We start from the raw sequence: 19,515 nt of genomic DNA, 5'->3' as shown, positions 1-19,515 counted from the left end.
CAAAAGAAACCAGAAAACATTTGGGGAAGGGGCAGTCGGGGTTAAGGATGTCAGGGTCGGCTCACACCTTTCATCTGCTGACACCAGTGGTTTCACTTAAACTAGAAAGTGTTTGCGTTTCCCCTGTTATAGTAAAAGCTAGGTAAAAGTTCAGTCTGGTACCTCAAGAAACCTATTCAAGAGAACAAAAACATTAACTTCTCTGCTTCTCAATTTAAGCCAAGCCAGGAAAAATATCAAATTGTCAGGCTACGAACAACATAGGAAGCTGAAGAAATGAGAGACAGAGAAGGAAAATGAGGTGGAGTGTAAGGGGATGTAGTTTGGACAACTCCTCATCCCCAGAGAATACAAAGCTTGTAAATGAATAGAAAGACTACAAGAGCAGTAAAATCGCCATTCCCGTAACAAATAACTTTCATTTTCAACACTAATTTGAAGGAGGATACCAATGTCCCATAAACAAGTTGTAACCAAACATGCCAGTTTCTTTCACTAGCCTTTTTGATAAACACACATTTCATCCCTAGTCTATGCCCTACATCCCAGTGGAACTCTAGAGACTTCTGGCTTTCTGAGCCATCGTTCAAACGGGACCAGGGAAGGCCAAGAGTCTAACCTAATTTCTAGATTTTAGGATGTGTCCCTCTCCTGCCCTCTTAGAGCCCCCATGGAGCCTCTAGAAGGGACCAGTACCCCAAGCAGTATTCAAGAGTTACTGTGGGCAAGTTCTCCTCCTCCATACCTGTTAATAAAATATCACTCGAAGTTAACAGGCTTATGATGGAAAACAGAGGAACAACTAGATGCCTGCAATAAAGTAGCCTATATCATACCTTCTCCATTTACTCTGGAACACTAAATATCTGCCCTACCACTAGGAGGAACAACATCTTTTACCATGAAACCAATAAGAGTATTTAGCAATGACAGTAAGAGGTACTTTACCAGGCCTCTAATATAAATAGAATGGGAACGGAAAAGAAAATGATAGTGGTAACAGAGAAGGAAAAGAGAAAGAAGAAAATAACATACAGAGAGTAATAAATAGCCACTACCAATTGCCTCAGCATTACCTAGAAATAAGTTCATTCATTCATTCAACAAGTATGCCTACCACACACCATATATCAAGGCTGCCTTCAAAATCTAATAGATCTTTGCCCCCAAAAGAGATGGCTTAAGAATACCCAGCTCTGGGACTTCCCTGGTGGTGCAGTGGTTGGGAATCCGCCTGCCAATGCAGGGAACATGGGTTGGGAGGATCCCTGGTCAGGGAGGATCCCACATGCTGCGGAGCAACTAAGCCCGTGAACCACAACTACTGAGCCTGCGCTCTAGAGCCCACGAGCCACAACTACTGAGCCCACACACCACAACTACTGAAGCCCCTGCATAGAGCCTGTGCTCCGCAACAAGAGAAGCCACCACAATGGGAACCCGTGCACCGCAACAAAGAGCAGCCCCCGCTCACCACAACTAGAGAAAGCCCGCGCACAGCAATGAAGACCCAAAGCAGCCAAAAATAAAATAAATTTATAAAAAAAAGAAAAAAATCCAGCTCAGTGACAGTAAATATGAATCATGACTCAAATTGAAGGCAAAATACAAAGAAAGCCCAAATCAAGAAAATGAGTGTGAGAAATCCAAATCCTAGAAGCTAATATTTACAACAAATTCCGAAAGAGAGTATCTTTTGTATAAGCAATAGGTCCACAGACACTCAGCTTTATTGTACCCGTTAAAAGATTCCCCCATATTGCACATCATAAAAATAACTGTCAACTTGGACTAAAATTTATCTAATAACTGAAACAAAATTTGTAAGTTACCTTTCCATATTTAATAAGGGCCAAAATGCTGAAACCAAAATGCAATTAACTTTCATACTTGTACCCACAGTACCATGTCAGGGAATGAAACCTAATTAAGTCTCAAATAAATGCCTTAAGGTCTGGTTGAGTGAAGACAACCAAAGCCAAGAAATTGGAACTGTAAAGAGAAATACTTGAGGTTCACCAAAGAAAATGTACTTTAAACCACCATGACTCAGCATCTAATGAATTTTGCTGTTGCTGTTGAACATTTCTTAAGACTCAAGTGTCCTAAGTACCCAGAATTGGCCTCTATTAGTCATAGGCAATCCTGCACACAATTCCTCAGAGGAAGGAGATTCCAAGGAACCCTCTACAGTGATAGAAATTTAAGTATGCATGGAAATAGCAAACCAAGAAAATGTAATAGCCTTTGTACCTGAAAGAATAAATGAACAATGGGAAAATGCTAACCAAGATAAGAAAACCTTCAACTGAGTCAATATTAACTATTCTTACATAATATTAAGAAGTCCAGATTTTAGTACAAATTCTACATTAGAAAAAAATGTTTCTTACCTGAGACAGAGTAGACACATAGTTTTCTAGAATGCAACACAGCCAAATGAAGCATTTCAGTACCTCTGAAAAACAGGGAAAGTTTTAAAAGTTTAAATACTAGTTTCAGATGTAACCCAAAAAATGACAAAACAAGTTTAAAACGAGATTTTAACCATAACCTATCATGAGTGAACTAAATAATTCACTAGATCACATTCAAAGCTGAAAAATAAATTGAACAACAAGCACCCAGTTTGGCAAAACCAGAGGCCCAAGGACTCTGCCTCAAGGAGCTGCCTTCACATTGAAGCCAAGGGAGTCTCCCAGCAAAAGTCATATCGGAGGCGCCTTCACAAGTGCTCTTTCACAATAAGGAGATCCACGTGGGACTTCCCTGGCAGTTCAGTCGCTACGACTTCACGTTTCCATTGCAGTGGGTGCGGGTACGATCCCTGGTTAGGGAACTAAGATCCCACAAGCCACAGGGTGTGTGTGGAGGGGGAGACCCATGCTCTGGTTCTGGCTTGAGCAAGTGACTTACACTCTCGAAGCCTATTTCCCCTTTTGGAAAATAAGAGGTTTAAACTAAATGAAATAAAAATCACGTGAAAGCACCTTGTAAAGTATAAAGCACTACAGAATGCTAATTATCATTGGCAAAAGGCATATATCACATGGAGGTCTGAAATTATACTAAAGATATTGAAAATATTTCAGTTTGGTCTAAATCTCAAATAGAAATAAATGGCCACTGTCACCACTACACTTCCCAGCCCCTATCAAGTGGTTTCCAGAGACAAGGCACAATCTAGAAATCCCAAATTCAAAGTCTTCAAGGGTCAAGTCAGAAGATATAAGTGAATAAAGGGTGTAAATGGCTGCGATCAATTGGAGACTAGGGCCAGACTAAAGGAGGCAATGACTACTTAGCTCCGGGCTTGTGGCCAGATCTCCATATTTTTTTCAAGAAAAGCCAGAATGCAGGGATTTTATGTGAAAATTTCTCGTTCCTAAATGTTGGCAATTCTTTTAAATTTAAAACTAATATGTAAGCAGGCCTCTGATGTTCGACCTCTGATTCAGACTGTGTTCTAAACTGAAAGGACTATAATTGAAGTCTGAAGACCTAGATTGGGGTCTTGACTCTGCACTTTGATATTTCTGTGATCATTTAATCTTTCAGAGTGTGAGTTTCTCATTTATAAAACAAGAATTATATTAGATAATACCTGCAAAACATTGTTACAGTGAATATATAAATACTCACCAACTCACTCTACTACCAGAAAATGAAAATATACACAACTATCACCTAATCAAGACCACCTTCAAAGATTTTTATATGTACCCTGTAACACTCAAAACAACTTTTCCATCATGCACAGGAAAAGAACATGATGTCATGGAAAGACAGTAAAGAATGGAGTCAGACAGACCTGGGCCTGAAGGCTGGCTGTGTAATCTAAAGCTCTGAGCTCTAGCCAGTTTCCTTATCTCTAAATGCAGATCACATCTTACAGATAAGATTAATGAGATAGTACTAGCCGATTAATACTAGTACAGTATCATTAATGTTCACCTCCTCCCTTCCAACAAGTGATCACATAGGTGAAAGCCACACTACTGTGTAGAATGATTGTGACAGCATTCCACTTTTTTTAAAAATGAAAAGGTAAAAATGCTTTTTAGAGGCAAGAATTCTTTTGTCTCCTTACTTTATAAATCCATCATGTTTAATATGTGCTAGGTACACAATGGGCACCTAATCATCATCAGCTTTTAGATGGAGTAGATATTTACCAGCCATGTCAATCATAAAATCCTGATCCAGCCTGTCACAGGGCATAAAAGTCCCACCTCATGTCCTGGCCTATAGTATCCACGAAGCAGCTTCCCATCAGAATGAATCGTGTTACCAGAAGAGGGTTAATGCTCGGGAGCAGTCTTTCAGGTTTTTCTAGTAGGAGTCAGGGCCCTGAACAAGTGGAACCTGGGGCCGATAAATCACGATGTGCAACTGGAGTGAGCCAAAATCTAGCGCTCAGGGCACTCCCAGACTTAAGACAGCAAAAGGGCGCTCAAAAAGAGAAGGTACGGGAAAACAAGGCCACCTCTGTCTACATAACACTTCACAATAGATACTTTTATAAATGATTAAGAAATACAGGCTTAATTTTAAGAGAATTCATGTATGAAAATAAGATAAAATCAGCAATATCATCAGTAAATAAAAAGCAGACGTATTACACAAAATGCAAAATAATAAACGGTGTTCTAAAATAAATTAGGTTTAAAAATAACGTACTTTGAACCAAAGACTTACTTTGTGGGGTGAGCTGTCTTCCTTTAAGAAACTAAGGACCTCTCTACCCCAAATAAGTAATTCGTTTCAAAGCTTCAAAGTTATGCACCAAATCACATAACTGCTATGATGTCTAATTTTTTTAAACAAACAATTAGTTTGTTTAAAACTGGACAATTAGTGCTTTAAGTGGTGAATACTTTCTATTTCTTTGTCTGATTATTTTTCAAAAGCTTATCTCTTTTCCTTTAAGCTTCTGACACATCAGGCATCTTAGGTTTGTTACTATAAAAAAGTCCTAAATTATTCTATCTTAAATGCACAGGTTTCCAAATTTTAAAATGTTCAGTACATAAGAACCACCTAGGTGACAATATACAGGAAATGTATTTAATTCATAGATAGTTTTTTTTTGAAGCATCCACAAAAGTGACATAGTAAGGGATTGACATACTCCAAGTATTAAGATAAAACATCGGAATTGGTGGGCTGTACTTACGAAACAAACTTTCCTACTTCCACTTGCAGTATTGGATCTCGTAGATGCACTTCTAGAAGCAAATCTTCAGCTTGAGCTCCATCTCCTGTTTTTACAGGATGAGGATTAAAGATCCTCAGGTATCCCATAAAGCTACCCACAATTACTTTATCTGTAAAGATATTTTTTTAAAGATATAGAAAGAAACAAACATTAGCAACAGAATTTTTTTAGAAATAAAATTTCCAGTGCCTAAAAGAGAAATCTAAAAATTAAAAGAATCCAGTTTTGCTTCATATACAAAAACCAATCTGCCAATAGAATATGTAATTAAAGTGAACTTATCTTAATAACACATAGCTTTTCAAAAATAGCTTTACATCACCAATATTCAAATGTACTAACATATTACATTTTTCTTAAGCCTTGATTTGGGGTCGTAGCCATAACTGAACACAGTCAAAGCAAGCTCTTTTAACAAAGGACCAGTATCAGGTTGTAAGCTGATTTCATCATAGAGTGTCAATTCTACACCTGGTTTTGGCTGTTGAAAACACCGTATTAACTCAGTGTAAAAACACTGAGGCATTATCAGACAGAGTGCTCTGATTTACAGTTTCTAGTCTTGGGTACAAAAGGAGGAAATGGTAGGATAGGTATTATGGGTTGAATTGTGTCCCCAAAAAAGATATATGTTGAAGTCCTAACCCCCAGTACCTGTGACTTTATTTGGAAACAGGGTCTTTGCAGATGTAATCAAGTTACGATGAGGTCACGCTCAATTAGGTAAGTGATAGGACTCAGTTAGTATCCTTATAAGAAGAGAAAACAGAGACAGGGGTGGGGAGAGGAGAATGCCACGTGAAGACATAGAGACAAGCAAGGAGAAGATGATCATGTGACAACGGAGGCAGAGATTGGAGTGATACATCTACAAGCCAAAGAATGCCTGGCACTATCAGAAACTGAAAGCGGCAAAGAAGGATCCTAGAGGCTTCAGAGGTAGCATAGTACTGCCAACACCCTGATTTTGGACTTCTAGTCTCCAGAACTGTGACAGAATAAATTTGTTGTTTTATGCCAGCCAATTTGTGGTACTTTGTTATGGCATTCCTAGGAAACTAATACTTTGGGTTGTTTGAAATCCCTGGATTAGTAGAATACATTGACATTTTTTCTATCAGCTTAAAAGGAGTTCTACACACTTATTTATTGAGAGTTTATTAGGTGCCAGGCAATGGTCTAAGTAACTTATATATACTAACTCATTAAATCCTCATAATAACCCTATGAGAGAGGTACTATCCTAGGAATTTCAATCCTGAATAGAGACACACATGTCATTAAGAATCTGGTGCTACTATTCAAAATAGCCAAGACATGGAAACAACCTAAATGTTCATCAACAGATGAATGGATAAAGAAGATGTGGTACATATATACAATGGACTACTACTTAGCCATAAAAAAGAATGGATTAATGCCATCTGCAGCAACATGGATGGACCTAGAGATTATCATACTAAGTGAAGACAAATACCATATGATATCATTGATATGTGGAATATAAAATATGACACAAACGAACTTATTTACAAAAGAGACTTGTGGTTGCCAAGGGGGAGGAGGAATGGGGGAGGGATGAATTGGGAGTTTAGGACTAGCAGATGCAAACTATTATATATAGAATGGATAAACAACAAGGTCCGACTCTATAGCACAGGGAACAGTATTCAATACCCTGTGATAAACCATAATGGAAAAGAATATGAAAAAGAATGTATATATATATATGTATATATATACACATACACACATATATATACATATTTATATAGCTGAATCACTTTGCTGTACAGCAGAAATTAACACAACATTGTAAATCAACTATACTTCAATTAAAAAAAAATGAATCTGGTGCTAGGTGATCTGATGGCAGCCTCAGAGGTCTACAAGGTCTCTGGAAACATACTGGTTCCTGTCTCTGACTAAGGCTTGGCCAAATGAACTCTTCCTGCATTCAGGAGAGCTATGTCACTCTCATTCCAATCTCTCTTTTATTTACATTTATCATAATTGTTTCCTGTCACTTTGTGGCAAAAAAATAAAATAAGATGTTAATTGATACACAGATTAGCACCAGTGAATAAACTACAGACACCAATTCCTGCAGGGATATTTGGAAATTGGGTGTTGAGCTAAGTTTGGGCACAAAGCATTAAAACTCCTGTTCATATTCTAGGTGGGGTTAAATAACATTGTACACAGTGACAGAACAGTTAATCAAGTTAACACCTCCAAGCATCTGGAACACTGTGCCCATTGCAGGTGACACTCTAGTGAATTGAACAGCTGCTGCAAATGAACAGGAAGGAGGAATGCCAAACCATACATAAGATGGCTTTTTCTAAGGGCACTGGATAATTTAAAGTAAGAGAATAATAGGTTTAAATCTCAAAATTCTCATCTCAGGGTAAAGAATAAAACTCAAGGTCTTTGGGAGTCTGCAGAATTTCTTACCTCTTTTAGCAGGGGGCTTAACCCCTAAGAATCTAGTTCAGGAATTAACTCTATAGGTTTTAAATTGCAGTGACAAATGAGTTCACAGTCTCTCCAGGTTTCTTGTATAAAAGTAAAGACATTGATCAGAAAGAATGGGACTCAACTTCAACAAAGCCCTATCCTCAGGGATAAGAGGAAACCAGGATGGCCAAGTCCACGTGGTGACAATTTAACCCCTAGATTAAAATGTGTATGTATGATTATTAAAATAGACAGCGGGACTATTATAGTAACCAGATCTCAGGTAACAGTCTAACTATCACAGTTTACAAGCTATAATTAATGAATGTGGGATCCCCAGGAATGGAACAAGCAGGCAACGCATTAAGGCCCTTTTTCCCAGTGATTCATTTCTTTTTGTTATTGAGTAGTATTTAATTGTAACAATGTACTATAGTGTGTTTATCAAAATAAGGCCTTTTCTGAAGTCTATAACCAAAAGTAATCCAGGTCTATGGAAAAGAGGACTAACTCAAGCCACCATATTAGACAGTCATGGCATAGCACTGATCCCCATACTTAAGTCAATTTATAGACTCAGAGTCACTTGAACAAAGACAAGGTTATGTATAGACTGCTGTAACACCACCCATGCCTAATATGAAGTTTCCTCAGATTCTTCCCTATTGGACCAGTAGTCATTTATCCAAGTGTACTGAGGAAAGGTATATACCCAACCTTTATGAGAACACTTGAATATTGGCTCTAAATTAATGCTAATTCTGGAAGCCCAGGAAGATACTGTTGTTGCCAATTATGGAGATCCCATGATAACTGAACTTCCTAACTTAGTTCACCCAGTGGGAAAGCAAAGCCAACCTATGATTTCTCACCCAGCATCTGAGAGCTTAAAGGAAATGTATTTCCGCAGAAAACGGTAGAGTATCCACTTGGTTCTCTAACATGCAGAGTGAGGGATATTATATTGAAAGGACTATATGGAAGTCAGTGGAACTCCATCTCTCCAACAGGGAGAAAATCAAAATCAATACCACTCCTAAGCCTGATTTGGGGTGGTTTCCAAAATTTAATTCCAAAACACTTAACTTTGCAATATGTGATAATTCCTATCAAAGCCCTGTTTAATAACCAGATTTGCTGATATCAAAGTCTAATTAATGGGTCTTATAGAGTTGATCAGTATAACTTAAATGGTAACTCTAAATTCTTCTGTTATTCCACAAATTATTTTTTCTTGGAGCCAACTAATACATCCCATCTGCTTGAGTACAGTTCTAAAGCTTAGTAATGCATTTTCTCCTTTCCAATGCACAGAGACCAACAGAAATGATTTGCTTTCACCTGACAGGAGCAGGAGTATACCTTTACATGTACGCCCACAATCCAATCTGCAGGAACCAGGACTACCTCACCATCTCATAAAGGCTGAATGGGGCTGAAAGAAATATGAGTGAAACCCAGGGATCCCCATGGGCCCTTCCTGTACTGTCTGGATCAGTAGTAAATGGAATTACTATAATCCTCTTTAGGCAAGCATCAGTGTTCTAGATCCCCCAGGAATGAAGAGGCCTAGACCACAGCCAGGTGACCAGTGCAAAACAAAAAGATGTAGCTCCCAACATGACTTCTTCAAGTTGCCATACAATTTTTCCTACTCCTTCTTCTTAACTTTTAAGTTTTTCCTTCTCTTTTTCTTTTCCTCAACTACTATATATTAGGTTGTGAACACAGATTGTATGTACCAATTATTCTAGAGGAAGCAGAATATTGGAACATGATCATGACCGAATGACAAACGAAAGATATAACACCCAGAGATCCTAGATTTGAAGAGCCAGAGCTCCCTGCAAGAGCCTCTGAAGCAGTAGGTGCACGCACTTATCTCCCGTGGCAGATGGGTAAGAATATGTGTATGTGCAGTTGTACAAGGGACAGTTACCCCACGTGAGGTATAAATGCTGAGAAGCTAAAAGATAAATATAAGAACTATTTTTTAGTCTGCCTTATATAATGTGTTTTTAACTCTGATTCTTGTAATAAACACTCCCTCCAGGTTATATGTTAGCATGTAATCTAAGCTGAACCATTCAGATTCTCTCAAGATTAACGAGGAATCCTTCTTCTAAGAATCAAGTCAGCTTCACCTAAAGCAATTTCAAGATGCCTAATACTATCCTTTCACTCTCTGATCACTTCAGAGAAAGTAGGGATCGACTGGCATTATTGTCTCAGTTTCCCAAACTGACCTGCAAACTTCTCTTCATCTATGTCCATTCTTACCTTCTTGCCTTCTATCACAGTGAAAAAAATTCTCAAACCTGTTTCAAGTTAACCCTTCCATCTGCGTACTTGATCCCACCTCCAACTGTCTTCTCTGGATCCCTGCTTTACCAATTATATCCTCTATGCTACACACTGAATTTTTCCCATTTCTCTTTACCCTACATTGTCCCCAGTCATCATTCTCCCTTCTTCCCTTCATAGCTGTTCCTTTAAAGGGCCATAAACACTCAGTCTTCCCCACCTCTAACTCCTTCACTCTCTGCAAATCTAGATTTTGTTACCATTGTGCCCATTCATCCACCCTCACCAAGGATACTAACAAACCACTTGCTGCAAAACAATATGGAAATTTAAAAATCAGTCTTCACGTCACTAAACCTCCCAGGTATCAGCCCAACTGGTTCTCCTGCCTCTCTGCCTGCCCTTCTCAGAATCTATTACTGACTACCTGTCCCAGAATTCCTCCCTTAATGCTCATATTCTCCAGGTTATGGTCCTAAGGTTCCTTCCCTCTTGTTCCATCTTCTCTCTCGGTGCATTTGCACCCATTCCCAGGGCTTCAAATACAACCAGCGTACTGCTCACTCCCAAATCTCTACCTCGATTCTGCCTACCAGACACTTCTGTTTCAAACAGAGCATGTCCGAAACTGCTCTCACTAAATTTCCACTCCATAAGATCAACAGTAATCATTCTTAAACTTTAGTGTGCCACCATTCAACTTTGGAGCTTGTCAAAATGCAGATACCTAAGGCCCCGTCCAATCCATCTACCCCCCCCACCAGAGAATATGATCTTAGAAGATCTTGTACATCTGGGATAGAAAATCTTCATATATAATAATCACCCCAGAATATTACGATGTAGGTGGTCCAGGCTTTGAGAAATAATGATCACTGGTTTTTTTCTATGTGGAACACACACACACAGAGAATGATTTTTGTATAGCATGCTTGGGAAGACAGAGGAAGCTGTTCACAGTTGGATGTAAATAGGGGGGATGAAACATCTCAGCGTATTGGTAACCCACTGGTGGCACCCCAGTGAGGAGCTCGAATAGAAATGATGAGTGAACACTATGTTATTCAGATAATCTGTAAGGATAGTTTCCAACCAAGTTGAGCTTTAAATAGTTTGGGCAGAGGTGGGTTGGAAATTGTCTCTCTCTGGCAGGTTTTTGTGGTATGACTGTTCTGTGCTACCAAATTATAGGGGAATCATAAATTTTAACAAACAGTTGGGCAGGAGGCAGGGTTGATAATCTTTGAAGAACAGCTCAGGACACCTTATGAATAGACGACCTTCGCCTCTCCTATCAGTAGGAGGGCAGGGCCCAGATTTTCCTTAGAAACAATTTAGTAGGTGCTCAGAACAGTTTAGTGCCTCCCACTCTTTGCCAATATAATTTTCTCCTTTCACTTTATCCCCCAAATTCTACTGTTTTCATTTAGGCAAGATAAATAGAATAAAGAAAAATGGAAGGGGACAATGTTTATATACGATGAACAAAAGAAAAATTATTATAATAATAATATATATATATTATTATATTAATATAATAATGTATATATTAACTTATTATAATAAGTTTTCTTTTTAAGAGGCCAGTGACTATCTGAATTACAAAAAAAAAGCTCATGACTATAAATCACTCAAACCAAATATAAATTTCTAGTAGCAATAATACAGAACTAAAATATTTTAAAGACCACTTATACGAAGATGCAAAGAGGAGCAAATAATATAAGAATAAAATAGAATATTGTTTCTAGTTTCAAAATATAAAAATGAAAGCAATGATTTAACAATTGTTTTCTACAAACAAATAGAGCTAACATAATTTCTCCATTCTGGTAAATGGCTTTCAGATTCTATTTTAAAAGAATATAATTTTTCTTGCAGCTTCTACAAAAGAAAAATGTCCAAAATTCAAACTATTTTACCAGCTCTACCCTATGAAACCTGATTTTGCAACAAATAAAAACAAATTAAATCATGCCTTATAATATTTTTCTGAGTTCCAGCAAATAATATGACAGAATCAACACAAGCCAGAAAAACAACAAAACATAAGTAATAACTACATTTATCACCCTGCTACTTAAATATTACTTATAAGGAAAACTACCTTAAAAATTAGGGCATAGTCATGACAGTTCACCTAAGTTCTATAAAGTACATATTTAAAAAAAGAAGTCATTTTTATTCCATCCCTATAAAATGCTTTGCTCCAAGATGCTTGGTCATAAGTTGTTTACCTTGTCCATTTCCAGTATTGTCAACATCAGCCAAACACAAACAGCCTTGATCAAATTCTTCTTTTTCTCCCAGAACAGTAGACCACCAATCACGGGCTTTAAATAAAGACATTTTCGTTCACTCTAAAAAGAAAGCATTTATTTATAATAAAAATCCACTTCACAAAAAAAATCCACTTCACACCATGATTTATGAATTAACTCTTTTTTGTTGTTGTTGTTCTGAATTAATTAACTCTTAAGGCATACATAGCAAACTAAAGTTAGACAACTTTGAGAAAAAACATTGTATTTAACTCTAATTTTTTGTATTTTGTGGACATATGTGAAACCACAAATCCAAGTGAGTGGAAACATTAATCAGATATTTTGCAATGCCATTGGAAAGTCAAGCTGAGAAATTATACATTTATGTTGGGTCAATTCTCTCTTCTGGGACATTTAGTAGACAACTGTACAAAGTAACAAACATATTCTTTGGAGGATCAAGATTCAAATTCTACCAGAACTAGTTAGCACAGAATTCCTAGGCATAACACCTAATTTCCCTTCAGTTTGGTCATTAAAAAGACTGCAGCAGGGGCTTCCCTGGTGGCGCAGTGGTTGAGAGTCCGCCTGCTGATGCAGGGGACATGGGTTCGTGCCCTGGTCCAGGAGGATCCCACACGCCGCGGAGCGGCTAGGCCCGTGAGCCATGGCCGCTGAGCCTGCGCTCCAGAGCCTGCGCTCCGCAAGGGGAGAGGCCACAACAGTAAGAGGCCCGCGTACCACAAAAAAAAAAAAAAAAAAAAGACTGCAGCATCTGCTTTCACAATGAGTTGCTGAGAAGAGCAAATGAGATCAAATGCATCAAATGACTAACACTGGAAGGGGTACATTACAGGTACTCAAAAAGCATTCACTCCATTTCCCCTTTCTAATTGTAGAAAGGAAGATGGAAGAGGGAAATTCACACCAAAAACAACCAGAAAAAGTGGGTTTTAAGTCTATTTATACCACTAATTACCTGTGTGTCCTCAGGCAACCCACACAACCTCTCTGCGCTTTGATTCCTCAACTAAAATGAGGATATACCAGCCATACCACTGACTTACGAATGTGGTGGATGTGAAAGCCCACTGGATCTTTTGAATTACAATACAAACATCACATACCCTGGGATTCTATGAGAATTCGTTTATCTAACATAAATGAAGCTTTCCTTCATGCTACACTGATTTAAATGTTAGGATATGCAGTCAATTCTCTTTATTCAAAAAAACGCTGTTCTATAAGATTGCAGCAAACATTGAATTAGCAAATACTGAACCATTGCTCCTAGAGGAAATACAGGGTTAGGGTCGTGCAAGCTCTATTTTCAACATTTTCATCAACCAATCAATACATAACTTTGTTTTTTGTTTGTTTCTGTTTAAAGATACTTTATTTAATAATTGCTGGTTCATTAACATTGAACTCAGTGGCCAACACTATAACTCATATCTGAAGGAAGCTTATCTACTACATGTATTTTCTCCATAGGGTACGTCACAGCCTTCTTGCACTTAGGAACATTAGGCAGCACTTCAGCATGACTTTGGGGGACAATTTTAAACAGCAGTATCACACACACACACACACACACACACACACACAAACCCAAACCACAGAGATGTCGAAAACATGGCACTAAATAGACTACAAAAAGGATCCTTGTTTATAGTATAAGAGCTGAAACAAGAAGGCAAGAAGGCAGAGAGTCGCTGTGTGTGACATCAGCTGGGAACATGCATATCAAGTGACTCAAATTTTTTGCAACTCTGCACACAACCATGAATGACCCCAAAAGCAAAGTGCTATTTATTTATTTGTTTTTTACTTATGTATAGTTAATGTACAATATTATATGTCACAGGTGTACAATATAGTGATTCACAATTTTAAAGGTTACACTCCATTTATAGTTATTATAAAATACTGCTATATTCCCTGTGCTGTAAAATATCCTTGTAACTTATTTTATACGTAATAGTTTGTGCTTTTGAATCTCCTACCCCTATATTGCCCTTCTGCCTTCTATATTGCCCCTCTGCCTTCTGGTATCCACCAGTTTGTTCTCTATATCTGTAAGTCTGCTTCATTTTTGCTGTATTCAGTAGTTTGTTGTATTTTTCAGATTCCACATATAAGTGATATCATACAGTATTTGTCTTTCTCTGTCTAACTTATTTCATCTAGCATAATATCATCCAAGTCCATCCATGTTGCTGCAAATGGCAAAATTTCATTCTTTTTTATGGCTGAGTAGTATTCTATTGTATATATATACCGCATCTTCTTTATCTATTCATCTGTTGATGGATATTTAGGTTGCTTCCATATCTTGGCAATTGTAAATAATGATGCTATGAACTTTGGGGTGCATGTATTTTTTTGAATTAGCTACAACTCAGCAATTTTTTAAAATGAAGCAACAACGGGGCCTCCCTGGTGGCGCAAGTGGTTGAGAGTCCGCCTGCCGATGCAGGGGATACGGGTTCGTGCCCCGGTCTGGGAGGATCCCATATGCCGCGGAGCGGCTGGGCCCGTGAGCCATGGCCGCTGAGCCTGCGCGTCCGGAGCCTGCGCGTCCGGAGCCTGTGCTCCGCAACGGGGGAGGCCACAACAGTGAGAGGCCCGCATACCGCAAAAAAAAAAAAAAAAAAAAAAAAAAAATTAAAATGAAGCAACAACAACTTGGGCGGATCACAAGGGCATTATGCTGAGTTAAAAAAACAGGTTACCAATCCCAAAGGTTACAGTTTTTTTTCTTTACTTCATTATTTTTTATTGAAGTACAGTTGAGCTCCAATATATATGAGTTTCAGGTGTACGGCATAGTGATTAAGTATTTTAACTCCATTATTTTAACTCCATTAAAAGTTATTACAAGTTAATGACTATAATTCCCTGTGCTATACAACTTATCCCTGTTGCTTATCTAGTTTTTTTTTAAATTTTCATTGGAGTATAGTTCATTTACAAAAAGGTTGCGTTTTAAATAATTCCATTTCTATAACATTTTCAAAATTACAAAATTAAACTGATGGAGAACAGATCAGTAGTTACCATGGTTAAGAGAGGCTGTGACTTTAAAGGAATTTCTTTGAGGTAATGAAAAAGTTCTGTAACCTGACTTTGGTGGTGGTTTCACGGGATAAATTTTATTTCTTAGAACTATATTTCTCCCCCCAAAATAGCACATGTAATATAAAACCTGATCCATAAAACTATAGATCAAAATAAGATCTATAGTTTAGTTATAGTATTGTACTAATGTCAATTTAATGGTTTTGATAATTGTACTTTATCATTAGGAAACCACTATTTTTGCAACTTCTTTGTGAACATAAATCATTTCAAAGTGACAAGTTTAAAGAAACAAACAATGGGGGGAAAAGAAAGAAAACTCCATCTAAGGCCCTCTCTTTATGCTAAAAAGGAAAGTAGTCAGGTAAAGGCAAGGTGTTGATGAAAGTGAAGGAAAAATATATAGCAGGTAAATAAACTTATCATGAGTTTTAACATGTGGGAAAGTTTCTGAAAAACATCTGCATCAGCTGTTATTAATAATGGCACTATGTAACCATATAAATTGCCAGATGACTAAACTTCCAATCTCACAGCAAGTATTCAAAAATGTAATAAACACTCCTATTATACTTTTATTGGATTTTTTTAATTTGAGAGGGAAGTAACAGTACTTAATAAATATCATATATTCTCATTATGTACTCGAGATACATTGGAAGATTATAATACGCCATACCATTGGATTGCCGCAATGAAGGTACGTCATTCTCTTGCAGCACAGGGCAGAATACTACCCAAATTCAATACCATTCAGTGATTCACTAGGAGGACTCACAGCACTATAGTCATCATCATAGCTATGATTACTCAAAAGGATAAAAAGCATAATCAGGAAAGGGAAAAAGTGCATGTATCTGTAGTTTGAATATAAACACACGACTGCATCAGATGAAAATAGCTATTATGTGAAAATGGCCTTAAAAACTTTTGTTACTGAACAAATTTTTTTCAGCTTGCTAGAATAATGGGGGGAAAAACACTCCAATATGAAAAACTAACTCTCCAACATGGTGTGTAAATGGAACTGTTCTACATCAAGCACTAATTTCTCATGGACTTCTACCATAAAATTTAATATCTATTCCCAGTAACAAAATACCACTGGCAACATTTATTTCCTTCCTGTTTCTCCTGCTCTATCAATTTCTCCTTAGTCACCTACCACTTCATTAGCTTCTGAAAGCCCTCCTTTCCTAGACTGTTTAGCTCCTTGCTACCCAAAGTGTAGTCCCTGGACCAGCAGGTCAGCATCACCCAAGTGCTTGTGAGAAATGCAGAATCTCAGCCCCACCCCAAACAAGATCCCCAAGTGATTCACATGCACCTTAAAATTTGAAAAGCACTAGTTGCATGGATACCTGATAGTCTAAGTGGATGTTTTCTTATAGCAATGCTCTACTTCTCTTCCTTTTTCCTGTGACCTCTGTCACCAGTTAGTTACCTTTCCAAAGTCTGAAAAAAAGACTCACTTCTAAAATCAAGAGCTTCAACAGCTAGAAGGTATGCATCAATCAGCTGGTCTTCTCATTCTGTAGATTATAATGACTCTCCTAAATCACACAGCTAATGGCAGAAACTTGCTTCTGCATACCCTGTCCCTACTCTAGACCCTTGTATTATTAGGCTGTCACTGCCTGCAATTTAATGTCCAAAACACTGAAAAAGCATGGGTCAGTAGAGGGATTTTTTTGTTTGTTTCGCTTTGTTTTAATTTTTAAAAGGTTGGGGGAGGGGTTGCTAATTTCAAACCTAGGTCCAACAAATAGCTCTTCCTCACAAGACCACAGCTGCTTCATTTCAGACCAACTTACTTTCATACCAGGGCAAAACATAAGTTAATACATAGCAGAACTGCATAAATTCCATTATGCCAAAATTCTGCATACTGGTTCCCCCATGACCCAGGTGTTAACGTTTACCATGTTGGACAATAAATTATTGAATAAGGTCTTACATCTTTGAAAAACTAGTGAACGATAGGAAAACCAACAATTTGGGCTGATGGTCAGTAGTATGTTTCCCAGTGCCTCTCTCTCCAATTTCAAAGGCAGAAGCAGAGGAAGGTGCACTGCTCACTCCCAAGAAATTAAGAAACCACAAACCCTCATTTGTGCAATTTGTACATCATTAATTTCCTTTTCTAAAAATTGATGTATTTTTAAATGACAGCGTAGGCTGCAAGGCAAAAGGTTTCAAAGGGGAGTTCTTTTCCACTTTGGCTTCAAAGATGGATTTGATAGCAAGTCTGAACAACTTAAGGTTGCTGGATATCCCTGTTTTTCTGAGAAAAAAAAAAAAAGCTTAATCCTTTGGCTTGAACAAATAAAACACATCTACAAAAAATTTCTCTTTGCACACAGCAGTTGTGTTCCTAATAAGTTTATATATAATCACTTTTATACTTGCTCTTAAATATAAGTCTTACAGACACTGGAGCACCTTGATATCTAATGGAACTCTGACGAAATCTTTTGATAATATAGGTATTTCTCCCATAACCATATGCTAAGCAATTTAAGTTTTCAGAGAATTCCACTTTTCAGCGTGACATGTGAGAAGCTCCACTGGCCCACTTCCCAGTGAAACTGAAAATTATTTTTTAAAACAACCGTTTCAAGTCTCTGGAAATTGTCCTAAGAGCATACAACAAATAAAGAAACATTAAAAATCTAAAACTCTGTAAGAACAGTAAGAGTCTGTAGTATTTAAACTACGACTCACTCCTCTCCATACTCCTAGCTCAGCAAGATGGAAACTGCACTCCAGAGTGGTACAGCCAAGAACCCTCTCCCCACAGCTCCCAATCAGAGAACTATTTTCCCAGGAAGGGCAGGACATCAGCATTATTTGTCCTGCTCCCAGTTATCTGTTGCTGACTACAGAAGAAACTGAAAATCTAAATAAACCTATAACAAGTAAAGAGATTGAATTAGTAATCAAAAAACTATCCACACACACAAAAAAAGCTAGGCTCAAAAAAAAAAGAAAAAAAGAAAAGACTATGCTCAGATGGTAAATTCTACCAAATATATTTTTTTAATTAACATCAATTGTTCACTAACCTCTCCAAAAAATAAAAGAGGAGGGATCACTTCCCAACTCATTCTATGAAGCTAGTGTACATTGATACCAAAATTAGACAAATACAAGAAAAGAAAACTACAGACCAATATCTCTTACAAATATGTATGTAAAAATCCTCAACACAACACTAGCAAAGTGAATCAAGCAATATACTAAAGGAATTATACACCATGGCCAAGTGCAATTTACCCCAGGAATACAATGTTAGTTTAACACCCAAAATTAATTAAGGAAATATACCAAAGCAATAAAATAAAAATCAAAACCCACCTAATCATGTCAACAGAGTCAGAAAAAGCATTTGACAAAATCCAAAACTCTTCCATTGTAAAAACACTTGATGGAAGAAATGTTCACATATTGAGGTATGGGGAAGTCATTCTGGCTTATATATGATTTAACGTAAACTTTATGCTAACTAGAACAGCCTGTCTCACGGCCTGTCAAACAGGCATTGTACATCTGCTCAAACATGCACTGTACACCTGCTTTAACCATTAAAGAAAAGAGTGCATTTAAAAATCAAAATGGAGGGACTTCCCTGGTGGCGCAGTGGTTGAGAATCCACCTGCCAATGCAGAGGACACAGGTTCGATCCCTGGGCCAGGAAGATCCCACATGCTGCAGAAAAACTAAGCCCCTGTGCCACAACTACTGAACCTGCGCTCTAGAGCCCACGTGCCACAACTGCTGAAGCCCGTGTGCCTGGAGCCTGTCCCCCACAACAAGAGAAGCCACCACAATGAGAAACCCACGCACCACAACGAAGAGTAGCCCCCACTCACCACAACCTAGAGAAAGCCTGTGTGCAGCAACGAAGACCCAACGCAGCCAAAAATAAGTAAATTTATTTTTTTTAATCGGCATGTTTAATAAAAAAAAGTGAGATGCCAAAAAAAAAACAAAACACACACAAACAAACAAAAAACTCCAGGAAACTGGAGTCGATTGCAGGAATTGATTGGGAAAGGAAGATGCTAATAATATCACCTCAGCTCATCGAAACTGCTGTGGTCTGCAAGGTAAAGGCAGAAGGAGAAGCAATAATCCTCTTGCAAAAAGGAATTAGGGGGTATTAGTACATGCATCCTACTTCAGTCA

At 37.8% G+C, this 19,515-nt stretch overlaps 1 protein-coding gene across 8 annotated transcripts in view; it reads right to left on the bottom strand.

Annotated features, from left to right (window-relative positions):
* The window catches only part of BBS9 (Bardet-Biedl syndrome 9), a 483,985-nt gene that overhangs the window by 460,899 nt on the left and 3,571 nt on the right, over positions 1–19,515 (bottom strand). For 7 of the 8 annotated variants that reach the window (XM_060108887.1, XM_060108894.1, XM_060108892.1 and 4 more), the window contains 3 exons: positions 12,220–12,342; positions 5,177–5,327; positions 2,394–2,458 (listed from right to left, as the gene is read on the bottom strand). In XM_060108887.1, the coding sequence (XP_059964870.1) occupies positions 2,394–2,458; positions 5,177–5,327; positions 12,220–12,331 (328 nt within the window). In that variant the 5' untranslated portion in view covers positions 12,332–12,342. The remainder of the gene's footprint in view (positions 1–2,393; positions 2,459–5,176; positions 5,328–12,219; positions 12,343–19,515) is intronic. The other variant, XM_060108895.1, reaches the window with a different exon arrangement.

The sequence above is a fragment of the Mesoplodon densirostris genome, chromosome 9 (assembly GCF_025265405.1).
Source record: "Mesoplodon densirostris isolate mMesDen1 chromosome 9, mMesDen1 primary haplotype, whole genome shotgun sequence".
Taxonomy (NCBI): Eukaryota; Metazoa; Chordata; class Mammalia; order Artiodactyla; family Ziphiidae; genus Mesoplodon; species Mesoplodon densirostris.
Note: the sequence above shows the minus strand (reverse complement) of the source record. Positions and strands in the feature narration are given on the sequence as shown.